Consider the following 27,556-nt stretch of genomic DNA (forward strand, 5'->3'; position numbering starts at 1 on the left):
TGAGGCCACCTAGAGTAATGAAAAATGTTGAGCGCAAAAAAAAGTTAATGAAACGTCATTTTTATCACACAATATTTAAAAACAAATATACAATTTAAGTTTATTAGCGTTATATTTTAGGTAAAAATTTTGCTACAAATGGCATAAATTAGTAAAAAAAAGGCAAATAAAAAAAATGAGAACGCTAAGTGGTTTTAATAATTGGGTCAAATGGGGTCAATGTACGACAAGCTGCGTGAATTTTGATTGGCAAAAAATAGTGAAAATAAAGCTGAAAGTGTGAACTGAGATTCAGAACAAGTAAAAACTTTATCAAATGGCTTCTCTCCGAAGATCTCTGTCGTATTTTCACACTCTGAGACGGTCTTGGTTAGTCAAGCATCCACCTAGAAGGCATTTGACAACTTCGGTAAGCAAATCATTGGTCTTTTTTTGTTGACATGATCATGATCATATCATGTAGGTATGCTAGGTGAATTTAAATTTGCCATCAAACTGCATCATTTTATATATCAAATTAAAGCCCTTGAGTAAACAAAGCCAAAACTGAAAACCATTTTTTCATAGCACTTTCCGTAGCAAAGTTACATCTTGTCAAAGATTGACTTTCATCAAAAAGTTTCAGCTAGCAAAATTCCCCAAAACGGCATTTCGGGGTGTTTCTAGATCTTAGTCTCATTATGATAGCAGCTTTTTTAATGGAAATACTATCCAAATCCCTCTAAAATTCCATGTGCGGGTGACTTATCACCATAAAAAATCATATATTTGGGTCAAGTGAAGTATAGAAAAAATATTTATGTAGGTTTCTTTCTTCGGGCACTTGTTTTAAATTTCTATGTAAAAATGCATTGACATTGTCGGCGAATTTGACTGACTAGCAAATGTGTTAACTAAGATTTGCCTGGGTTACCTATATCATGATCATCAATCATCATCATTCATTGACAGTCATTGACATTGTGTTTGTCATAGGTATGATCATCAAATTTTCAAGTATGATATTTCACATTATTTAACTTAAAAAATGAGGGGTCAACCTATACGCGGAAAATGGTATCAATTAACAATCCACATGGAAACTAGGAAATCATGATTTCCATGACATGGCCATGTGCAGCAGGTTTTTTTACAACAAGTTACTTACTCACCAATGTCTTTTGTTGCTAAACTTGATAAGGAGAAGTCCTTCTGTAAGAATATCCTTTTAAAATAACAATTTGGTTGAAATTTGTTGCCAAAAATGATGTATAAATGTTTTAATTCCACAACATAAATTCTTCTGATCAAACTTGCCACCATTTTCATTTGGCAAACTACAGCCTGTAGGCCTTTATGTACAGCATGTTGCCTAATAGTCTGTATCAAGTCTTTAAAAAACAATTTATTTCTTTGATGCACTTCACCGAACATGTGCTTTCAATACACTGGTAACAGAGATTTCATACTCACTGAAAGAGCTTGGCTTAGGTCTGCCATGTGTATCACATGTTTGGTGTTGGCCAATTAAAACATGACATGCTGTCATCCAGCCTTGAGTAGATTAAAGGTGTTGCTGGGTCATGCTTCAAAACATCATTATGGATGGGGAAGAACAGCCTAATCTATAATGTGGTTGGTCAAATTGACTTCTTGTAATATCATTTGCTCCACATGAGGGGTTTAGCACTGACACTTGGGTGCAATATATGGAAACATTTATCAGTCTACAAAATATAAACATTCTGAGACATGAATTTGACAAACTGGAATTTGGTTTTTGCTGAACAAAAGTAAGTAAACATTAGGGATCATATTTTTCAAAAATGGAATATAGGGTTTCAGTGTATTTTGAAAATGATGGGTTTGTGTAAATTTTCATAATGGGCGCAGTTATCCTGGTTTTGAAATATGTAATTTTTGACAGCTCCTCCATGGATCTCCATATACACTGTCTTTGTATACTGCTTATTCGTACCCATGCTGTGCATGGGTACGAAGTCATTTGTATAGGGTCAACCATGTCTGTAGGACAAAAATTAGCGAAGTTATTTTGCCAAGTTGTGACCATCACACATCGTCATCATCCCTATATCTTCGTGTCAAAAATTGCTGTGATAGTACAGCGACTCCTCTCATATTTCAACAGCTACGCATCGCGATTTTGTTCGAGATAGGCCCAGCGACTCAGGCTTAGCATACCATGACTATCATATGAGATACACACAGAGTTTCTATATTCTACACATTATTACGATTTGTGCATGCTCTAGTACCCCATATGATGTTTCTATTACAAGAAAATCGATTTGTTTTCAGGTAAAACCAGGGTTTTGTTTCCAGTACACTCACTCGAAAAGCAGTACACTAATTAGCGGGCCTTGCAGCTTGCTGTGGATATCTTTTACTACATGGATCGAATCCATGGGTTCCTACAGTCACCCTAGTTCCAGTAACTGTAACTCGTCATACCTAGGTCCGTAGATGTCATTATGATAAAGACAGTCACCCATGGAAAACAGGGTACTGAAAAGTAGTACACCATGTCCATATGGGCCAAGGGATGGTTTGTTTACATGGCAATCATTCCTTCAGAATAGGCAATACAGATTCCAAACATATAAAACTTACCTCATATCAGTTTTAGTTGCCCCTAATAACTCCAAATTGACATGACAATTAATTCTATTTGCTCAATTTGCCGATCTGAGGGCTGATGACACACATTCGATGGGTGTAATCTTTTACTGCATTTTAAAAGTAAAGATTTTGAAATCCAATGTAAAAATTGTGATATATTTAATTTTGAGAATTACAATTCTACTTTATAGGTATAAAGGAACACGTTTAGCCCATTCAGTTAAGTTCCAGGTGCAAACCCTATAACACAATGCATATGTAAACTTTCTTTACTGTCAATAATAGAATATTGATTTCAACGGAGTATTGAGCTGTATGGAAAAATATTTATAATACAGGGTGTTGACACTGTGCATCATTGATGGTACCTTACATGTACAATGAATTACTACAAACAAGCTAGTACATGCAACATTTTTCAGCACGGCGATCCATTTTACAGAAAAGCGATTTTATTTGAAAAAAAATCACTATCACTGTATGATAACTTTTGTATCAAGGTATACCAATTGACACTTTTTGACTTTCTACGTAAAGTTTCTGGCGTCTAAATTTCAAATTTTTGTATTTTCCTGGGGATTACACAGTTAAGCCATTTCTGTGGTTACAAGTAGGAGTTGAATGAGGCCCTCTATAATAAGCAAATTATTCATGATCATCAATAAAATTAAAAATTCATCAATCATCATCATGTCAATTTTGTCATGATGACCATCATGAGTTTGACGTGCCATGATGTGTTCAGGCTGCAAAATAAGGATTCTTAACGGAACCCATTTCAAGGCAATTTTGAAAGGCCACAACCACGTCTATTTTACAAGGCAATTACATGTTAAAGAATAGCAGCAATTAAGGGGGTACTACAATGTACATCCCTGCTCAATTTTGTGCCTATTTTTGCATTTTTCTCAAAAATTATAGCGCATTGGGGAAAAGTAAGATATGCATATTATAGGGGCAAGGACTACAACTCCGGGGGGGGGGGTACTCAGTACAAATGACCATACGGGGACGGGCCGCAAATATGGGTAGCATTTTCAGCCTCTTGGTATATCAATGACCCCTTTTTCAAAGCCTATTCTGGTATATGAATGGGTCCTTTTTTCAAAATTTTTTCAATTTTTTCTGAAAATAGCCCAATTTTTTGTTAATTTAGTTTTCAAAATTTGGGGAAAATTTGTAAAAACTAGGACAATTTGGGTTAAAATTTGAAACTAAACTTGAATACCCCCGGGCTACAACTACTGCAACTACTGCCATGGAAATTTTATTTCAGAGTCATTCCATATCAACTCACCTAATTTTCAGAAAAGGTTGGCTGGTCACCCTCTCAGATTTTCTTTAAAATCACTTATATCATAGACCTATGGGTCAAATGAACACATTTCAAACGGTAGGTCTCAACTCCTTGTCGTTTCTGAGTTATGGCTCATTGAATATTTGATGTTTTTTGACGCAATTTGTCCACTTCCCATTGAAATACACACAAAATTGTCCTAAATACCAACCCAAATTTTATTATGTGGGAAATGAGCCACCATAATCAAACTCACAAATATTCAAAATACTTCTATGATGTTCCTCTGTACCAGAAATTAAAGTGGTGTCAAGCCATCTTCATGGTTAAATGACTGTTTGGAGATCGCATTGAAATACACATGCAGTAATTGCCATTAATGTTCTAATTCCCAGAATGCAAAGTTCATCAATTTACTGTGTATTTCAATGAGAGATTCAAACACTAATTTAACCATGAAGATGGCTTGACACCACTAAGATTTTTGGTACAGAGGAACATCATGCAAGTATTTTGAATTTGTGTGAGTTTGGTTACGGTGGATTATTTCCCACAAGGTCAAATGGGGTTACGAACGGGGGTCTTTTGGCTGAGGAGTCATCTTTGAGCCCCTGTGAAATTTTTATTAAGCCAATGAGTGGTCTACCCTGCTATAGGGGGTCACACCTGAACCTATATTGCCTACTAAAGGCAAAATAGATGATGTCTGACATCTAGGATGAAGAGGAGGGGGGGGGGGGGCAAAAACAGGAATTTGTCATGTGCGTCAACACGAACATGCATTTTTATATGTCTATATCAGCCAATGGGGGTGAGATACATTGTTTATGAGTCCAGAATCTGGTTATTTGGGTCAAAGACACCCTAGATTCCAATTTGTAGCCCTGTAGCTTACCCCTAGGTGAAGATATGGATGTCTAAACTCGGAAGAAAATTAATGTCGCGACACGCGTGCCCAAAAAGGGGGGGGTCTGACCCAATTTTCAATGGGCCGGTTCTCGGAAACGACAAAGAGTAGAGACCTACCATTTGAAATGTGTTCATTTGGTACATAGGGCTATGATATAAGTGATTTTAAACAAAATCTGAGAGGGTGACCAGCCAACCCATTAGGTGATTTGAGATGGACTGACCCTTCAGCACAGATAACAGTTGTGGAGTTACAGTCAAAAATGAGGGAAAACCAATATTTGATCAATAAATCAATAACTACTTGCTTTGAGTTGCTGAATTTTCAGCACAGTAGTTGTAGTCCTTGCTCCTATAATATACATATCTTACTTGTCACCAATCAATGTGCTATAATTTTTGAGAAAAATAGGCACAAAATTGGCGAGGGGTGTACATGAAGTACCCCCTTAATAGGGCATCATGGCAACTGGTGGGCACCAAAGGCAACTTTCTTCGCTTCGGTGCAGTGACGTGCCTTCGGTTATTTTGCAGCCTGCATGTGTTTGACTGACGCCTTGCTGTTCATTTTTGATCGAAGAAATTAGTAATCATGCAGTCTTGAATCTGATTGCCCTATAGATACTATACCATTCAGCAAATTACTTAGCGGTGTTTGTCTGCTCTGTCTGATTATTGCGTAAAGAACTAGATCACATGTTGCTACACAGCTTGACCAGCGAATGAGGTGCCGATGCATGATTTGATTCAATCAGAACCCCCAGTCAGAACCACACTTCATACGCCGTAAACTGTACCAAATTGGCTGACTGCTGCTGAAGTTCTCTGATGAAAACTATAGATCTAGTGGAAATTTCAATTGAATGAACGCAGCCTGACGATTTTTTGCATACACTGCACGATGTACGCCAACCATGCATGCATGCCAACACACACTCGTGATTGGCTAGTATGGTACCAAGGTTTTGCGTTCGCGTTGTAGTATGAAATACATGATATATACTATTGCGGTTGGATCAAATACAGCTGTTGAAAGCTGTGTTCATTCAATTAAAATTCTTACTAGTTACGGTATTATTTTTGCAAATAGTTTCACAAAGATTTTTCGCACTGGCCGACCGAAGTGAAAGAATTACATTGTATTTCAGCAAATTCCTTCAGCGGTGTTCGTCTGCTTTCTGATTATTGCGTAAAAAGAACTGGGTCAGGCGATGCTACGCAGCTAGCTTGAGTTGACCAGCGAAATTTACGAGGTGCCGATATTGACTTACATGATTCAGTTACCCAATCAGAACCCCACTTCCTTGTTTACGCCATAAACAATGCCAAATCAGAACATGAGTTGCCTTGTGAGTGTATTTCACACTGAGTTATAATTAATTTTTCAATTTAATCTATTTTCAGACTGCCTTGAGACAAGAATCAATTATATCAGAAGATGACAAACCACAGTTTCCTGGTTCACGATCTAAATTTGTTGAAAAACTTGACTTCATCCAGCCTGATGTTTACGATGGAATCCCAGTGTATCGTGTCATGAATCGTAAAGGGAGAATCATTGATCCAAGTCAAGATCCTAAATTAGACAAGGATTATGTTATCAGAATGTACAAAGCTATGACTGCACTTAATGCAATGGATAAAATATTGTATGAATCGCAAAGACAGGTAAGTACAGCGATATTGGGCCATTCCATTTAAAATCCACACTGCCCCTGTGGAAGATTTAGCAAAAGTCTTCCACAGAGGGAGTATGAGGTTTGAATAGAATAGACAATTGGGTAACTTCTATTTGAAATACTTACTCCAGTTGTGGCAGATATACGTAAAACAATAATACAGGGCGTTTGGGTTTCAAAATAATTAACCCTGACCAATTACATTTGAAAAAAATACTCCCCCGTAGAAGATATTTGTCTTTGGGAATTTTGGATGACTTTGGCACCCTTGTCCATCTTGAAGAAGATAGAACAATCCCTGTTGTTTGACTGTCCATCTTGAAGAAGATAGAACAATCCCCTGTACTCCTCCCTGCTTTTGAGGATGCTCCTTTGCTTTGAAGATTTGATGCAATAAATTAGGGGAAATTAATTTTGTGCAATTTGGTATGATTTTTTTTTGATAAACTGCCATTACCTGAAGAGATTAGGGGTTGGTTTGGTGGAGATAACATCAGTGGCATAGGGGGGGTGCCATCAGTGGCAAGGGGGGGGCAACATGCCCTGGGCGCGACAGCTAGGGGGCGTGCCAAATCGGCCTCACTTTAAAAAATATGCAGATGCCATTCCCACACCCCCGCGTCTAAGATATTCTCGGATGGGGGGGTAGGGGCGCCAATTTTGTTTCTTGTCCCGGGCGCTACCAACCCTAGTTATACCACTGGATAACATCATGTCCACAAAATACTGTCTTCCTTGCAAATATTTGGAGAGCAAACCAGTTTAAGGCAAGTTGGAGGGGAGCATGACCTAGCAGGCCAAAAAAAAAAAAAAATTGTTTGTTTGTCCACGTCCGACCGACCGTGTACCCTGGTCCCGACCGTGTCTTTTTTTTTAAATTTTTTTTTTTTTTTTTTTTTTTTTTTACCAATTTTTTTTTTCCTTGTTTTTTTTTTTTTTTTTTTTGCGTTGAATCGGTGGGACATCTTATAAAACAGTGGTTAGTATAAATTTAAAGAAAGAAACTGTAAAGAAAATGAACAGTATAACATGCAGAACCATCTCAAGAGTTAAACCAGTAAAGTGCTGTGTGTTTTGACTTATTTACCAGTCTTCAAATTGTCAGTTTCAAGTGCAATATCTGTAAAAAAATTTTTTTAAATCCGACCTACCGACCCAACTGTTTCATAAGCCTCTATGGACAAACAAACAATTTTTTTTTTGGCCTAAAGACGATACACAAGAGGAATGATATTGGGATAAAGGAGAAACCAAATCTTGATTTGATATAAGGGTTTTCATTTCCGCCGATGTGCGATGATCATGATCTTTCTCGCGATGGGGAAAACACCCAAAACTGCAAGACCTATGGTAATATGAATGTAATTATTGGCTTGCTTGACTCATTTCCTACAAGATATAGGTATTTAAGAAATATACAGCAATTTCTTAGTAACTTAAATGGCCCAAACTGGGAAAATATGGCTCCTGCCCTCTGACCTGCCTTAAAGGTAACAATAATACTGTGAGATCACCATATTATTGGTGTCATCCCGAGGTCTCTTTATTTCATGTTTTGATTGGTTTGTTTTTTCAGGGTCGTATTTCATTCTACATGACTAACTATGGTGAAGAGGGAACACATGTTGGTAGCGCTGCAGCGTTAGATGATAGAGATGTTGTATTTGGACAATACAGGGAGGCAGGTAAGAGTGAACACTATTAGTTACCCCCTGTTGGTTCACGAAATACGGGAAAATAACTATGGTCTGGTGCCGTATTCAACCAGACCGTAGATATTTTCCCGTATTCAAACGGGGGTAACGACTTTATCCTTTAGTGAAAAACAATTCTATTATCTTCCAACTTGTTCGTAATAAACATTGCTGAAGGAAGTTAGTTTAATAATCTGCTGAAAAGTAGGTTCCTCCTTCTCAGCATCCAGTTGCCTAGGGCTTAATTGTAATTTTAGTTTTAGTCTTCAGCTTCGTTTGCGTGGTAGGACAGAATACCTGTTTCAGGTACTTCTGTAGACTAGAGACACCTGAGTCTGGGAAAATCAAGACTTCACTGATGACGCTGAGGGGTACATACACACAGATCCCCATATGATTCAGTATGAGTGGCAACTAGGCCAGTTTCCTCCTTGCTTTTTACAGTGCAGCCATGGCATGCGTGAAGTATGTGTGCGAGTCTTAGAATATCGTGTGAGTCATGTTATTATTAATGTTGTCATTACTGCTCTTTATAGAGTTCTCAAACTTGTCCTTTTCATTTTAGGTGTATTAATGTGGAGAGGCTACTCACTACCAGAGTACATGAACCAATGCTATGGTAATTCTTCAGATGCAGGGAAAGGTAGACAAATGCCGGTACACTATGGAACAAAAGATCTCAATTTCTTCACAATATCATCCCCTCTGGCAACCCAAATGCCACATGGTAAGTTTAGTTCAGGGGTTGTGTGCGAGAAAGTTTGGCAAAATTATATGAGGTACTGTAAAAGTAGAAATTTTCGCGAGGTTTTTATTTTCGCGAATTTCGCGGGTGGACATAAAATCGCGAAAATAACCTTTTGCATTAGGTTTCTATTGTATCAATATCAAAACCGCGAAATTTAATTCTCGCGCTATTGACAAAATCTTCAAAATCGCGAAAATATCTTCTCGCGAAAATATTGACTTTTACAGTATTGTGTAAAAGAGTTGAATGAATGATTTAAATCTTGTGAGAGAGTGTAAGTGATATGATGTCTTGTGTGAGAGAGAGTTACATATGAGTTGTTTGAGTTGAGGTCTTGTGTGTAAAAGTTGGATGAGCAATTTTAGGTAATGTGAGATAGTTGGGCGGGTGATTTGAGGTTTTGTGTGAGAGTTTGGTGGAATTATTTGAGGTAATGTGCAAGAGTTAGATGAGTAATTTTAGGTACCGTAGTATGAGGGAGTTGGGTGAGTGATTTGAGGTTGTGTGTTAAGAGTTTGGGGAGTTATTTGAGGCATCATGTACATTTTGTAAGAGTTTGGATGAGCAATTTTAGGATATTGTAGGAGTGTTTGGGGAGTGATTTGAGGTTGTGTTTGACAGAGTTAAGTGAGTGATTCTATAGGTGTAGGGATATATGGTCAATATCAATGCCACTAGCAACCCGTATGTGACCATCCACGACTAATCCAGTAAAAAGTCGCACTTTTGAGTATTTTGGGTTATTAAACAGTTGAAATCTCCATTAAACCAGCTTTAGAATGATATATCACTTGTCATAACTGTTTGGGAAATAAGTGCTCAAAAATCTCTTGAAATTCCCTTGTTTTCTATTGATTTCTGTAATGCATATTGGTCCATATCTCTGAATAAGCACTGACTTTACATTGGGTTCGTGTAGATGGTCACATATGGTAAGATGAATTTTTGTTCCCCCAACAATATATTATGATGAACCAGTGAGGCAGAACCAAAAAGTAGCGGCTTCACCATATTTGGAGGGCATTCTTTCTTCACCTTCTCTCCTTTTTCGTTTCTTCTTTCCCTTCCGATAGCAAAAAAACCACGAGTAGGGTTAGCAGGGATGTGATTCTTCCTCAGATTAGAGGAATTCCTCCTTTTTGAGTTTTTCTTCTCTGTACACAAGTATAGGAGATTCATTCATTTTCCTTCTTTTTGGTGCTTTTCCACTTTTTTGATTGAACCTCTGTCTCATGCCTGGGTTAGGGTTAAAGACCCAAAAAAGCTGGAAGTACACTATTTGCCCTCCATGAGCAACTAACCAAAATGGCGGATCACACAGGTCAATTTTGAGTTGGCACTCTTTGTATTGGGTGTAATCTCTTTGTGGTGACATTAACCTCTAGTAAGTGCAATAGCTGCCATGTGTACCTGCCATGTGTAAATGAGTACAATATACTGTGTGTAAATTGCCAAATGTTTACAGGGCAGCTATTGTACTGACCAGTCAACTTTTGGTTTTGATTTATGATTCACAGCGACAGGGGCTGCCTATGCTCTCAAGAGAGCAGGCTCTGGTCTTTGTGTCATCTGTTATTTTGGAGACGGCGCTGCCAGTGAAGGGGACGCACATGCAGCTCTTAATTTTGCTGCTACACTAGAAGCACCATGTATTTTCTTTTGGTAAGTTGAATGTTAATAGTACCGTACTGACGTGAGTATAGTCCACCCCGTTTTTGGGTGAACATTTTTCAAAATTGGGGGTGGGACTATACTCGAAATTTTTGAAAATTTTGAAAATTTGGGGATGGGACTTTTCTCGAAGGTGGGACTATACTCGCATCAGTATGGTATTTTGTTTTGTTTTTTGTAAGAAGGAGCAGTATTATTCACAAACTGATAGTTCTTGCACATATAATAGTGTATCTAATTCCTCTCCCAATAACATGGGTATATAAAACATGACTCCTTTTGTCGTCATTGTTCTTTCAGTCGGAATAATGGGTATGCAATCTCAACACCCACACATGAGCAGTATCGAGGTGATGGAATAGGTAAGGCACTAGATCACAAAAGAAATTTGGCAAATGCAATTTTTCTTTGTCCTTTTCACTTAAGGTTAGCAACAATTTTAAACTGTTGCAATTTGGTAGTTCACAGCATCTTGCGAATGGTGTAGTGAGATTTGGCAAAAATTGCATTTATCATTTCATAGCAAGTGTGTAGAAGGATTCAAATATCACAAATATACTTTTGTAGGTCCTGTGGTTCTTGAGTTATGTTGTAAAGAGGGCTGAAACAACAACAATTTTGTAAAACATACATAACTCATTAACAACAGTAAATCAAGGAAGTTTTTAAATTATATGATTTGTAGAATGAACTTTTGCAAAACATCAAAGTGTTAAATTTCAATAATATATTTATTTCGATACTGAAAATCAATATTTTGGCTGCTTCGACCAACAATACCGCGTATACCTGTAACATTTTGGAAAAAGCATTACTTGGGGTAAAATAAATGTAATCATTTTAAGTGCAGTATTTATTACATCTTCATGAGGTCCAATTTCTTGAAGCCTTTTGATATGGCCGTATGTCTAATTAAAACAATGCTATAGTAGAAATTGCAATTGAATGAACACAGCCTGACATAGCATGACGATATTTTGCATACACTGCATGATGTACGCCAACATGTGCAATTGTGCGTGAGTAACGCAGAAGCGAATCCAACCATGCCAACGTGGTCGTGATTGATTAGAATTGTATTCAAGGTTGTGCGTTCGCATTGTAGTTTGAAATACGCGATATACGATCACGGTTGGATCGAGTACAGCTGTTGAAAACTGTGTTCATTCTCAGGGGAAAGAAGAATTACGCATCGCACACTAGCACATTTAAACATGAATTCACAAATGGAAACATAACATGTATAGGCAGATATTCCAGAACAGTACAAACAACACATTACATACAGTGTCGAGATCAATTAATGATGCTTACCCGCCTGTATAATCATACAAACAGAGGAGGCTTTTTGTAAGTCTACTCTATATTTTCGTAATCAAGCAATATTCTTAAAGCAGGGAAGTTTGGATTAATTGGTAAGCTCATGCGCGTATTTGGGGGGGGGGCTTTGGGGGCGCAAACCCCCGGGTCAAAAAGAAGGGCGGCGGAAGAAGAAGGAGCGGCAAAAAGAATTAGTAAAGAAAAAAGGACGGAAAAATTTGAAATAGTATAAAAACTGTGAAAAAATGGTACTATACATTGCTTTTAGGGTGCTAGCGCCTAAAATCCTTTAATTTTCTTCAGCCCCCGGGGTAGGAGCGGCCACGGTAGGCCACTGCAGCTGGTAGACACAGGTGCTTGTATGTGACAATGTGTATTTCAGGCCTCCAGACATGTTTGATTGCTGGTGTGGGAAACCTCTGAGTCGACTTGAAATGCCAAATAATTAGATCATTTTTCTTCTTGGTGAGTCAGTGATTTCAATGCGGATTTCATTGAGTTTTGCTCAAAAGGATGGCACACACACACATGGCCCACACATACCCCACACAAAATTTAAAGACACCAAATAGATGCATGTGTGACATAGCTACATCAACATGTTGATATCACTGACTCGCCATTTTTAGTCGCCAAGAAGTAAAATAAAGTAACTATTAATAATTTGTCTTGTTTACTAGAATTGAAAAAAAAATCAGGAAGTGACCCTGGCGATAAAGGTTATTTTATATATATGCTAATTTGGGTACTGCATCTTTATACAAGTGGATTCCTTGGAAGTGTCAGAATGATTTATATGTGTCCTATTAGTATACTAGCGGGATACCCGCGCTTTGCGCGGGTCCCCGCTAGATAAGTAAATGGGAGCGATCACTAAAACAGGAGGAATTACTGAAAAGGTAGAATCATTGAAAAGGTAAATTTTATTTTTCTAAACCTGTTCCTTCTTGCATTTCCATTTAGCTTCTTTCTTTCTTTCTTTTCAGTTTCTTCTACATGGGTAGGCCCTATAGTTTGTTCCCATTAAAAAATTGCTATTTAGCTTGGGATTTTCCGTTTCCATGTTATTTATTTATTTAGGCCTAACCGCATTCCCATTATTTTCTAAATCTGTCCTTTATTACGTTTCCCTTTAGCTTCTTTTTTTATGCTGCTTAGCTTGTGATTTCCGTTATTTATGTTAATATATTTAATTCTGTTTTCATTATTTTGGCTTCATTTTTCTTATATTTTCTGATTAGTTTTTAATTTTAGCTTTTTTTTCTTTCGTTTCCTGATTAGTTTCTTTCTTTCCTTCTTTATTTTGCTCCTGTTTCATTTAGTAACCTGTATTATAATACCCGTATCTTTTTGTCTTCCCTTTCTTTTCTTTTTTATTCATTTTATTCTTTCTTTCTTTTCAGTTTCTTCTACATAAATCTATTTTGTTCCAATAGATATATGCTGCTTAGCTTGTGATTTTCCGTTCCCATGTTATTTATTTATTGAAACCCGTTCATATGCATTATTTTATAAATCTACCCTTACTTAGATTTGTCCTTTTAGCTTTAGGGTTTTTTTTTTCTATTATTTTGTTCCCATTTTTCATATTTCCTGCTTATAAGTTATAGCTTGTGATTTCCCGTTTGTATTTAATTCTGTTCTCATTATTTTAGCTTCCTTTTTTCATGAATTATTTATTTATTTATTTATTCTTTCATTTTTTAGGTTTCTTCCTGCCTCCCGTATCCTTACGATTTTTATCATTTTGGTAATCTCTTAACCAAACCCATTACCCCTTTTTGTCCTACTTTCTTTTCTTTTCTGGTACGGAAAGTTGGCCTATGCATATGCGTCTTCCTTTTATTTATATAGATTTATTTATTTATTTACTCTAATCCACAACCCTGTACCCATAACCCATCCATAGTAGGCCTACCTTTTCAGTTTTGTCCTACTTTCTTTTCTTTTCTATTTCTCTGGCACGGAAAGTTGGCCTATGCATATGCGACCCGTGCGTGCGAGTCACATCCCTTGTACGCCAACGCACTAAGTTACGGTACGCGCTACCACTGAGTTTTGACAATAAAAGGCCGGGAAAAAAATCCGGTTTTAACCATATTTGTTGACCGTTTTCAACCAAATAAAGTGCAATGCATTAGATCTGCGTAGGGACGAAAAGCTCGTAAGATCATTATTAAATTATGCGCTGTTGTGCATCTAGATAGCCTGAATCATTTCTTGGCCACCTCGCAGTTGGCAGAAAACGGGGCAATGTTGCTCTGCGTATGGTTTTTTAATGGAAATATTATTATGCGGTTCACACTGTCCTTATTACCCACAATGCCACTGCGACGATCGATTTTGCATAGCAACACGACAGTTTTTATGTTATTCTCTTAGTTACCACCAATTTTTGCAAAATGAACCTCAGATGGTTTAATGGCAATATGTACCCGATCAATGTACCAATAAATCAGAGCTGAAAGTGAAATCATCTCTGAGTCTATTCGCGCACAAGATTTAGCGACTTCCTTTTATTTATATAGATTACAGTATAATTTATTACACTAAATTATGTAAATTTCCAATATAAATCTATGACTGTTTTTACTAGTCTTCTATTAATATTCAAGCATTGTGGATTTTGTTTCTCACTCAGCTGCTCGCGGTCCATCCTATGGTATCACAAGCATCCGTGTGGATGGTAATGATGTATTTGCTGTATTCAATGCTGTCAAAGCCGCTAGGATTATTGCTGTAGAAGAAAACAAACCAGTCCTCATAGAAGCTATGACATACAGGTGAGCTATGGATGAATCCAACAACGGGCTATTCCACTTAAAATTCACATTCCCCCTGTGGAAGATTTGCGAAATATCTTGCACAGGGGGAGTATGAATTTCAAATGGAATGAGCCCAGCTCTGTTTCAAATTCATACACCCTCTACCCAACAGAGGGAAGGTGAGTTTCAAATGGAGCAGCCTGAAGTGTCCATTCCATCTGAAATTCATTCCCCCCTCTGTGGAAGATATTTCTAAAATGTTCCACAGGGGTAGTGTGGATATCAACTGGAACAGCCAATGTGTTGTGTGGGTTTATTATGTTATGGCGCAGGTGGTTGGCAGTCCACGCAGACAAGCAATATCAATAATGCAATCTTCCATGTAATTGTAACAGCTGATGAACATTATACTTGGAAGGGTAACCAGAAAGTGTGCTGAGGCTTGTGGATTAAACGTCTAGACGTTGTGCCTGTGTGTAGCGCATTATAAATCACTGTGCTTTTTTATCGTTGCTGGTGCTTTATGGTTTGTGTCATGTTATCTGCATATTTATGAAAGTTAATGAGCTCATTTGCATTATTTTGACTCGCATTCCTTTGATCCACTCTACCACCTAAATGCAATGTTCAGCAGATGAACTTTTAACTTGTTAGGGTGATAGAGTATGATGATCTATCAAGCTTTATCAGTTGTATATTATTGGCATTGTTTTTGAATATTAATGAGCTCATTTGCATATTTTGACTGACATTTAATTTATCAATTTTAGTACCTAAATCATGTAAAAGTTAGGTATTTGTTTACTTAGGGAAGTTGAGCGTCATTAATGTGGGAGTCATCTTTACACACCAAGTAAATCTTGATTCATTTGAATCACGACATGATCTTGGTAACTCATTTGAATGTTAGTATGTATGTATTGGATGATTGATACATTTTAGATTAAATTTGTAAAATTGTCATGTTTTTATGTTGTAGACTTGGTCATCATAGTACTAGTGATGACTCGTCAGCATATCGCTCAGTGGATGAAGTGAAATACTGGGATAAAGAAGATCACCCTATTGGTAGACTAAGGTTTTATATGATGGATCAAGGATGGTGGGATATCGATACAGAGAAAGCATGGATGAAACAAATCAAGAAAGAGGTAAGAATAGATTCCACTGTGTGTGTGTTTATAGGTGTGGGTGGGTGGGGTGGTGGTGTGAGGACCACCATATTGGTAGGCCAAGGTTTTATATGATGGATCAGGGATGGTGAGATATTGACACAGAGAAGGCATGGATGAAACAAATCAAGAAAGAGGTAAGAACAGATTCCACTGTGTGTGCGTTTATAGGTGTGGGTGGGTGGGGTGGTGGTGTGAGGACCACCATATTGGTAGGCCAAGGTTTTATATGATGGATCAGGGATGGTGAGATATTGACACAGAGAAAGCATGGATGAAACAAATCAAGAAAGAGGTAAGAACAGATTCCACTGTGTGTGCGTTTATAGGTGTTGTGTGGGGTGTGTGTGGGTGTGAGGTTTTATATGATGGACCAGGGATGGTGGGATATTAACACAGAGAAGGCATGGATGAAACAAATCAAGAAAGAGGTAAGAACAGATTCCACTGTGTGTGCGTTTATAGGTGTGGTGTGGGTGGGTGTGAGGTTTTATATGATGGATCAGGGATGGTTGGATATTGACACAGAGAAGGCATGGATGAAACAAATCAAGAAAGAGGTAAGAACAGCTTCCACTGTGTGTGCATTTATAGGTGGGGTGTGTGTGGGTGTGAGGTTTTATATGATGGACCAGGGATGGTGAGATATTGACACAGAGAAAGCATGGATGAAACAAATCAAGAAAGAGGTAAGAACAGATTCCACTGTGTGTGCGTTTATAGGTGTGGTGTGGGGTGTGGGTGGGTGTGAGGTTTTATATGATGGATCAGGGATGGTTGGATATTGACACAGAGAAGGCATGGATGAAACAAATCAAGAAAGAGGTAAGAACAGCTTCCACTGTGTGTGCGTTTATAGGTGTGGTGTGGGGTGTGTGTGGGTGTGAGGTTTTATATGATGGATCAGGGATGGTGGGATATTAACACAGAGAAGGCATGGATGAAGCAAATCAAGAAAGAGGTAAGAACAGATTCCACTGTGTATGTATGTAAATATATCTGTTTCACCTGCAACCATTATCTTTTGTATGAATTGAAGCTCATAAAACGTGGACACACACACACAGTGGATGTCCACTATTCCAGAGGGCGCTACACACCTGTAGAAATCATTTTGCCAATAGGTCTCCTATTTGAGGCATGTCAGTTCCATGGCGGTCTGGTGTTTCTTTCTATAGTGTGTGTCAATTTCCTCTACAAAGAACTCTACTAATTTTCACTTTTTTTCAATGGTAATGGATCAAAATGAATTTTCTCACCCATAATACCTAGATAATGCAAGAGTTCCAGAAAGCGGAGAGGAGGAAAAAGCCGTCACCAACATACATGTTTACTGATGTATACGATGAGATGCCAACAAGGTTACAGCAACAGATGGAAGATATGAAGCAACATGTGCAGAAATACAAGGAGCATTATCCGGACAACTTTGAAGATTGGAAATGAGGAGAAAATGTCATCGTTTCACCATCATGGAGAAGAGAACTTATGTTGTGCAATTGGTGATGCTGAACACGGTATCATCAGTGGGATGCATTAGAATTATATCAAAATAACAAGTTCAGTCATGACATCAGTACTGGCCTAGGAAGAATACAGTGCGCAAAAGAATTAAGGTACCAGTTATGTTCACCCCTGTATCCTAAACAAAGCTCTTTTAGCTCGAATTTAAGACCTCGTTTGTTGAAATCATGGATATTGTTCTAATTTTGCTTGATGGGATCACATTTAGATTTATTTAAAGATCTAAACATGCACCTGAATTTACAGTAGTTTAAACTTTAAGTATTATTAAATATTGTATATCTTTGTCATGTACATATATATTGAATGATATATATTTTTATGTTCAGATAAAGGTAATTGCACACATTTTAAACAGATTGTGTTATTGTATTACTCATATCATGTTGTACTTTAAAAACTTTCAGGGGATTTCAGGCACACTTATGCTTCACTTGCATTACACTTCTCTCTCTCCGCTTCTCTCTATCTGTATGTTTCTCTCTCCCCCTCTTGCTCCATCTCCATCTGTCCCTCTCTCCCCTCTCCCTGTCTCTCCAGGGGCGTCGCTAGACCAATATGATTTGGAGGGTGTACAGCATGTTTTGCTGACGGAAATATTTTGTGAATTGTAGACCCAATTTTTTTTAGCCAGGACAGCGCCAAGAATCTAAAAAGTGGGCGGGGAAAGGGTCAAAATTTTTTTGACAATTTAAAAAAAAGTCATTACATAAACATTAACAATAGGCCTATTACGTAACAGCAGCACAATTTCGTAACACAATAATCTTTTATATGACTCTTGCAATTTGCCATTTGCCGACAATCACATGGTTTCGACGACAACAGTCAATTTTTGCCGGCAAAAATTGTGTATTGGGGTGTCATACCCCCCCCCCCTAGCGAAGCCCTGTGTCTCTCTCTCTCTGGTCCTCGCTCTTCACCTTCTGGGACCCAGTGCCAATCTTGATATTAACACACTTTGAATCCATAGAGTGTGGTTTCCTAATTTTCTTTTTGATGCCTGATTTTTTCTCTCCTTTATTATATAATGCAAGTTTGTCTGAGCTCTATTTCCTTATTGAAAATATGTAATAGATAACAGGAAAGTTATCCATCATTATCTGTTCCAACTGCAGTGCCACCTCATGCATATTTTCCTGGGTAGGATTAGGAAACTAGCATTACGGTGCTGTTATATTGATTTGTCAAATTAAAATGCAATGCCTATTTCAATGTATCCAAAGATCCAGGGAATTTAATGAGGTGTCACCCAGGGGGTACTACTCACGTTTGGTTTTGGTAGGGGTGTGCCACTGAGAATTTGAAAGTGGACCCATCAATATACCATAAGTCAACATTTTTGGCCAAATTGAACACAAATTGTCTTAGTTTTTACACATTTTCCCCAAAATGTTGGGAAAATTCAGAAGTTTGAGCTAGATTGAGGTAAAATTTGGCTATTTTCCGAAAAAAATTGAGAAAATTTTGAAAAAAGCACCAATTCATATACCAAAACTGGCTTAGAAAAAGGGTCATTGATACACCAGAAGGCCGAAAATGCTACCCATGTTTGCGACATATCCTCGTATGGTCATTTGTACCTGGGGTGTCACTGGAGCTGGAATAACTGTAAAGTATAAAAAAACTGCCTGATTTTGGTTTGTCTGTATGAGTTGTATGCAGTGTGGCACTTCTTGAATGTGCACCTCCAAACTAGGAGTATAAACAGAATAAATATTAGAACTCTAAATGTACATTGTTATTATTGTCTCGCCTGAATGTTCAGGGAGAGACTTAGTAATCACTATGGTGTGTGTGTGTCCGTGTGTGTGGGGGTGTGTGCGTGCGGGGGTGCGTGTGTGCGTGTGTGCGTGTGTGCGTTCGAAAAAGCTTGTGAACGCGTTATCTTGAGAACCGTAAGTGCTATGATGATGAAACTTTATAGGGGTAGCATGACCAAAGGGTGTCGACCTGATTAGATTTTGAGCGCAAAATATGGTAATTAAGTACCTAATTTGCATAATTTATGCGTAATAAGCAAAATACCTTGTGAACAGATTATCTGGAGATCCGTATGGGGTACAGTGACGTAACTTGGTGGGGAGTAGCATGGCCAGATGTTCTCGACCTGATTAGATTTTCAGCGCAAAATATGCTAATTAAGTACCTAATTTGCATAATTTATGCGTATTTGATGCGTATCAAGCAAAAAAAACCTTGTGAACAGCTTATCTGGAGATCCGTATGGGGTACAGTGACGTAACTTGGTGGGGAATAGCGTGGCCAGATGTTCTCGACCTGATTAGATTTTCAGCGCAAAATATGCTAATTAAGTACCTAATTTGCATAATTTATGCGTATTTGATGCGTATCAAGCAAAAACCCTTGTGAACAGCTTATCTGGAGATCCGTATGGGGTACAGTGACCTAACTTGGTGAGGAGTAGCGGGGCCAGAGGTTCTCGACCTGATTAGATTTTGAGCGTAAAATATGGTAATTAAGTACCTAATTTGCATAATATATGCGTAATAAGCAAAATACCTTGTAAACAGATTATCTGGAGATCCGTATGGGGTACAGTGACGTAACTTGGTGGGGAGTTGCGTGGCCAGAGGTTCTCGGACCTGATTAGATTTTCATGAGGTCAAAGGTCACATACAAGGTCAAATGTCAACTGAGGTCACCAAATCTTTTAATAATTAAATTTCAACTGTGCATCACATATCCCAATAACAGCTTGATCGGTCATGTAATTAAGGAAATATGACGACTTTAAGATAGTCGCTTTCCATGTAAAGTATAGCAAAGTAGCACTTTCAATGAGTGATAACTCGTAAAGGAAGCATCTTTCTGTTTTGATTTATTACTTTGATGAAATAGTTCTTTGGTTTTGCCAAATTTTTGGAAGGTCATTACGGGGTCATCCGAGGTCACTCAGGGGTCATCTGAGGTCAAGTTATTAAAAACTCGTATGGGCATGAAACTTGATGGGTACAGTCAACATTTCAAGGCAAATTTTTGGAAGTTCATTTTGGGGTCACCAGGGGTCATCTGAGGTCAAATTAGTAAAAACTGTCGTATGGGCATGAAACTTGGTGGGTACAGTCATCATTTAAAGCCAAATTTTTGGAAGGTCATTTTGGGGTCACCAGGGGTCATCTGAGGTCAAATTAGTAAAAACTGTCGTATGGACATGAAACTTGGTGGGTACAGTCAACATTTCAAGCCAAATTTTTGGAAGGTCATTTCGGGGTCATCTGAGGTCAAATTAGTAAAAACTGTTAGATGGACATGAAACTTGGTGGGTACAGTCAACATTTAAAGCCAAATTTTTGGAAGGTCATTTTGAGGTTAACAGGGGTCATCTGAGGTCAAATTAGTAAAAACTGTCGGATGGGCATGAAACTTGATGGATACAGTCAACATTTAAAGCCACATTTTTGGAAGGTCATTTCGAGGCCACCAGGGGTCATCTGAGGTCAAATTAGTAAAAACTGTCATATGGGCATGAAACTTAGCACGAGTGGTACAGTCAACATTTAGAGCCAACATTTTAGGTCATTTCAGGGCCACCAGGGGTCATCTGAGGTCATATTAGTAAAAACTGTTGCATGGGCATGAAACTTGGTGGGTACAGTTACCATCGGCCAGATAATCGTGCCCAGCCGATAACCGCCAAATTCATTTACCTCTCTACCAACAGTTATCGCAAAAGCAGGCGGTCACAAAAGCAGGCGGTCACAAAAGCAGGCGAGACTCGTGGTTCGAGAACCGCCTTGTTATTATTATTATTATTATATAGCTCTCCAAACCTTACTACAAGTGAAAGGTTTTAAAATATTTGTTTCATTATTTCTGTTCGGTGCCAGGTTTAGTGTGAATCTATTTTAAACATGATAGCAAATGTGACCATGGTTAAAATTGTTTTGTGACATGTTCATCTATAGTTTGATCAGCTTGTAATCGGCAGGAATTGTTAGGCTTTTACCACTATGCCGAAAAGTAGACCCATGTTAAAAGTGATCTAGTTGGCATATCTGGTCTATTTTGTGTGTTAACCCCATGAGAACTACCTGGCGATTGGCCAAAATGAATATTGTGTCCAAATTTGAACCAATCAAGGAGGGTAATAATAAGATCATCTGCAAATGCAAGTTTGACCATAAATAGTTAAAAGCCTAGTCATAATTGGCAATTGAAATGAGCATTTCAAGTTATCAACCAATCAGAAATGCTGTTAGATAACCAGTAGTGTTCAGATGGCCAAATAAAGTAGACAGAGTATTGAACTTTTAATTAATAAATGGTGATACTTGTGACTAGATGTCCAAAGACAATTCTCGAAATAAAGTATATTGATATTAATCTGCGATGTTAGGGCTCATATTGAAATACCCTACCATGTTTTCACACAGAAAGAAGGCAGGATTCCTCTCGCTAAGCGCGCCTCAGGAAAGCTTGGTCATAAAATGGATGGATTATATGCATCAGTGATACACCCTGCCCAGGATTTTAACAAAAGAAGGCTAGCCAGGAAAGCTGCAGGATGGCGCACACCTTCCTGTGTAAGGGAATTTCAATATGAGCCTTTATAAGGCCCACCGATTACGAGATGATCAAACTATAGCTTGAGGCTTAATTTACTCTGTATGTTATATGCATTTTCTGCATGGGTAATATTTATCCTAAATATATAAGTTTGTAACTTCATACCCGACACTTGAGGAGACTTTCAATGGGATATCAAGGCACCACTTTGAGATGACACACCCTATTGACCCTTTGCACAGATTGGCCATCTTGCTCCCAAAATAAAGTTCTCCTGCAAAAGCATGCACATTCTTTCTAGCATCATGCCAGAAAGCTTTTGCAAAGTGTATGTGGTAATTAAGTTTGAGTATGAAAGACAAACCCACACCCCCACACACACCCCTTTGTAAATACGTTCAAACGAGGACCTAGACTTAACGAGGATCTAACCGAGGACTCGCACACCCGTTTTTAATCGACACACCGTGGACCTCACACAGACACACCAGACAACTTACTATCCAACTGAGACCCGTCCTATATCCCCTATGCATATTTGCATCATTTCCGTCATCCTGGTCATAGTTTCAAACCGAGGACGTCCTCGTTTGGAGGTGTGTCCTCATTTTATGGTGTGTATCCATATGTAGGTCCTCGTTTGGAGGCATTTACAAACGCACACACACCCCACCTTCCCGTGATGTTTGTGAAACCATAGATCCTATGGTGAAACGGGGGACACTAACACACATGAGGTGTCTTCAGTCTCCAAACCAGGGACAAAATGGCCGATTCCAAAAACATTTTATGACAAAATAATCCACCATTCGGGGACATTACCCTAATCCTGTATGTATGTCCCTGGATGGCCATTGCATTTTTGAAGTTTTTTAGCCAAAGGAGTGCAGGGGGTAAGGTCTCTGACTCCAACCAAATACATCCCCCAGTTGGCAGGTGTCCCTGCTTGTGTAATTAAAAATACACTAACATACCCCATACACCCCACACACACACCCCACACCCACAATACATATTTTGTGGGTAGCACTTCATTAAGATGACCATGTAAAGGGTCAATGGCATTGAATAGGCAATGTTTTTTATTGATCATGATAATTTGCAAGACAATTATGGTATTCATTGGTCTTTGGACCACTACATCAATAGGTTCAGCGCCTGCAGCTTTCTGTGTTGTACATACAATGTCCATTGACAGTCTCATCAAGTGTCACTTTGGCCGATAACAGACTTTCTAGCCCGAGATCTCCTTTGTTTCTTGCAGTTTTCACAAATTGAAATTAAAGAAGACATCGTCCGTAACAAAATGTTCAGATTTGTGTTTTATTGGAAGCTCTGTTTCATGTATATCATTTATACTTCTTAACAGTGGCGTAGTCAAGGGGGCAGCTTCCCCCTTCCCCTTCTTGCTTCCTTGTGGGATCATGCTGGTCACCATGGTATTTTATATTTTTAGGCCTTTTTTGACATCCTATCCTGGAAATCACCTGTAACATTTTACATTTTGTCCCCACCTCCATACCACAAATCCTGGCTATGTTTTAAAGTTACAAATAGTGGGAAAAACATGGTGGTGGGATAAAACATGGTGCATAGCCTGCCAGGGATCCATGGTGCTGGGCCCCAGAAACTACTGGATTTTAGCTTTTCAAATTCTTTTCTTTTTTTTTTTGGGAGATCCACATGGCAAATATTGCACCATTGGCAAATATTGCACCCCCTGCAAGAAAGTCCTGACCAAATTTATTTTCGCATTTTTGCGTTATATGCAACTATGGTGAAAATATTAACCAACAAATCATCACCCTGCTACGATAATTGGCAAAGTAATTTTTTGTCATTTTTAGAATAAGTACAAAATATGATTCAAGCATGCATCAGTTACGTAATCGCCCTATTTTTTCTGATTATTTCTTTTGTCTCATTTGTTCTTGTGCAAAGATTGGTGGAAAAATATGTTTAACTGAATGGGTCAAATCGCCATATATTGTTGCAGGTTTATGAAATTTGGTGGGAACGACCACTGTAGGAAGACAAAAATGTCAAGGTCATTTTGGGGTCATCCAAGGTCAAATCGCCATAGATTGTCGCAGATTCATGAAATTTTGTGGGGACCACTGAAACAAAGCAAAAATGTCAAGGTCATTTTGGGGTCAAATTGCTATAGACTGCTGCAGGTTCATGAAATTTGGTGGGAACGGCCTCCTTAGTGAAGGCAGATAATGTGAAGGTTATTTTTGGGTCAAGTGAAATTGCACAGGTTAAAATGATGGGCATCAAGGCATTGCGGCCGACGCTTTGCGTCGAGAACCGCGCAGGTAGAGAACCTCACAGCTCGAGAACCATAAAATTCTAGTTTGTACTTATTCTCAAAATTACAAAAGACAACATAATAAGACACACTGAGAACACAGTCTGTGCATGTTTGGCATTGTTTTATATATTATACCATTCACCATAAATCAAAAGTACAAGTGCAAAATGAGTCCCATGTCATGAACGGTATCACTTTCTCTGCATTTTGCAATGCATTAGCAATGGTCATATTTAACAAATCATTTGCAATGTTACAATGATTTTGTTTTAGGGCTACAGGAAAGGTGTGACTCCTAAATCTGTGTGGAACTGCATATTGGGCTATTTCAGTGTCGTCTGCTCTAAAATGGGTTATTCCAGTTGAAATCCATACACCCCCTATGGAAGACATGACCTTAACCGTCCACACAGGGAGTGTGAGTTTCAAATGGAGTCACCCATTCAGTGTCGTCTACTCCAGAATAGGTTATTCCCGTTGAAATCCATACACCCTCTATGGAAGACATGACCTTAATCTCCCACACAGGGTGTGTGAATTTTGAATGGAATCACCCATTCAGTGTTGTCTGCTCTAAAATGGGTTATTCCAGTTGAAATCCATACACCCTCTATGGAAGGCATGACCTTAATCTCCAACACAGGGAGTGTGAATTTCAAATGAGGCCACCCATTCAGTGTCGTCTGCTCCAGAATAGTTTGTTCCAGTTGAAATTCATACCCCTATACCCTCTATGGAAGACATGACCTTAATAGTCCACACAGGGAGTGTGAGTTTCAAATGAGGTTAACTGAATGGGTGACTCCATTTGAAATCTACACCCCCTGTGTGTACAGTGTAATGCCATGCCTTCCAAAGAGGGTGTATGACTTTCAAATGGAATTTCCCAGTACTTAACCAGCTCCTTGTGATCCGGATCTCATACATGTAGACAATGACTAGATCATTATCAATATAGTGCTTGTTTCACTGGCCAATTTGTGTAGAAACACACTTAACTCCTGATGGGACCAGATTGAAGCAAACTGCTGTTGTATTCATGGTAGGCAATGGTATCAGATCATGTACAATAGAGCAAACACTACATCTGAATAAATGAACAACACACTTTACATTCAGGACAGAATTCTGAACTGGACCCATTGTGTGACGGTGTGTATAATAACACAGTTAAATTTTAAGCTTTAAAAAAGACAATTGAGTTGCACATTCTTTCTACTGAGGAGTCAGCCTCTAGCCTGTGTTTTGAGTTCCACTTAGATCATGTACACAACCTGTCTACAGCCCTGTCTTCAGCAGCCTACCTAGTATTCTTACATTCACATTAGCTCACTATGCCAAATCAAACATCATACATTCACTATATATTTATATATATTATTTATAATGTAAACAAATACGTATATAAAAGAAAAAATCATACATTGAAAAAAAAGGGGAGGGTTGACATTACAACGAGCAAAAGAACATTGACATTTGCCTATTCCTCTAAAATTGGCATATCACCATGATAACACAAGAATTGATAATGTAGTCAAAATAAGTCATTATTTTGGCAATTTTTTGAATCCCAAAACCATGTTTATAAAATTGTACTAAAAAGTATCAAAGTAAACAGTACCAAAAGGAGGCTAAATTTACAGTAAAATACACCTAAAGCTGCAGAAAGCAAACAAAACAGTGGAAAGCTATGACCCTTTTCCCAATTTCTCATTTCCCCATTTTTGCTTTTTGTTTTATCATACTAACTTGAAGTAGGAGTTCAACCCAGTGCTTTTCCCATCAGTGTTTTTTCTTTCTTCAATAACACAGTAAATTTTATTATCAGATTGTTCCTGTTAGTATACAATAGCATTCCAATTAAGGGTAGACGAGGTATTGTTGGTCGAAGCAACCTAAAAATCGATTTTCATTATATAGATTAATATATTATTGAAAATTAACACCTTGATGTTTTGCAAAAGTTCATTCTACAAATCGTATACTTTGCAAACTTGCTTAATTTATCGTTGTTAATGAGTTACGTACATTTTACAAAAGTGTTGTTGTTTCAGCCCTCTTTACAACGTAACTCAAGAACCGCAGCACCTATAAAAGTATATTTGTGATATTTTAATTTTTCTACACGCTCGCTATGAATTGAGCAATGCTGTTTTTGCCAAAGCTCACTACCAAAAATTTTGTAAGATGCTGTGAACTACCAAATCACAACAGTTTAAAATAATTAATAACCTTAAACACGGAAATTGCAAAATACCTGATGTACACAGGGTTTGGGTTTTCTTCTACTTCTTTTCTAACGTAGCACTTGTAGGGACCGTGACTGGCCCTCTTTGACATCACAAAAAATCCACCAGTCCTTGCGAGCTTTTGCATGCACTCTAAGGCCGCTTTGAATCCTTCTGAGCACGAGGAACTGGATCAATGTTGACTTCATTCCCATAATTACTAGAGAAAGATCATTTCTGGCTATGGCTGCACACTGATGTGGAACAGTGTTATATCTGTGGCGTGAACCCCCCCCCCCCCCATCCTACTTCTTGAAAGATAAAGATCAGAAAAATTATCTGCTGAAAATCAGTTGGGTAAAAGCAGGCAAATATGTAAAGGAACACTATTCTATTGAACTGAATATTTCATCTTTTTTCACCGACAGAAAATATGCTGCATCCCCGACCATAAAAATCAATGGACTAGTCCATTAGAAATCCTTACACACCCTATGGAAGACATGACTGTATCTTCCACACAGGGAGTGTGAATTTCAAATGCAGTTACCTGAATGGGGGACTCCATTCCAAATATACACCCGCTGCATGGGAGATTAAGGTCATGTCTTCTATAGGGTGTGCGGATATTAAATGGAATAACCCAATATATGCTACAAATAGATATTCCAAAGCACAAAAAGCCATGTTAAGATATCAAAATTATACTACATTAAGCATAATTCTTTAGAAATAACATTTTTCATAGCAGAAAAAATAAATTTGATGATATACCATTGGCATGTGTGGTATGCAATGATCTATTATGATGTACGTCATATCAATGTTTGTACAATTCCAAGGGAATGTTATGAAGACTATATTTACCTTACATAAACCTCATGCACCAAAAACATAATTCGAAAGCTTTACAGGGTTGGTATTTCCAATTCGAGAGCTTTTTGACAAGTGCAGGCATGAAAACTGGTCTTGAAAAAAACAATACTGAAAACACTGAAAATTTTCATGCCTGCAAGTGCAGAGTGAATTTCACGGATGCATTTATGAAATGGCTGCATCAACACATTGACGACACGGACTGCTCTA

General features: G+C 38.1%; 1 protein-coding gene across 1 annotated transcript; it reads left to right on the top strand.

Moving 5' to 3' along the window:
- The first annotated feature begins 229 nt into the window (after positions 1-229).
- LOC140153600 (2-oxoisovalerate dehydrogenase subunit alpha, mitochondrial-like) lies at positions 230-19,143 on the top strand. The gene is made up of 9 exons (XM_072176382.1): positions 230-409; positions 6,230-6,493; positions 8,081-8,189; positions 8,764-8,925; positions 10,464-10,608; positions 10,918-10,979; positions 14,579-14,720; positions 15,682-15,853; positions 17,147-19,143. Exons 1-9 carry the CDS (start codon positions 317-319, stop codon positions 17,318-17,320), a joined length of 1,323 nt encoding a protein of 440 aa, XP_072032483.1. The 5' UTR covers positions 230-316; the 3' UTR covers positions 17,321-19,143.
- The last annotated feature ends 8,413 nt before the right edge of the window (positions 19,144-27,556 follow it).

This window comes from Amphiura filiformis, chromosome 5 (genome assembly GCF_039555335.1).
Source record: "Amphiura filiformis chromosome 5, Afil_fr2py, whole genome shotgun sequence".
In the NCBI taxonomy this organism is placed as follows: Eukaryota; Metazoa; Echinodermata; class Ophiuroidea; order Amphilepidida; family Amphiuridae; genus Amphiura; species Amphiura filiformis.

Excerpts from the sequence above, each read along its gene's own strand:
- LOC140153600 (XM_072176382.1), top strand. The coding sequence starts at position 317 with ATGGCTTCTCTCCGAAGATCTCTGTCGTATTTTCACACTCTGAGACGG. Across the intron at positions 8,190-8,763 it reads TGGACAATACAGGGAGGCAG|GTGTATTAATGTGGAGAGGC; the intron begins GTAAGAGTGAAC and ends TTTTCATTTTAG. Across the intron at positions 15,854-17,146 it reads TGAAACAAATCAAGAAAGAG|ATAATGCAAGAGTTCCAGAA; the intron begins GTAAGAATAGAT and ends CATAATACCTAG.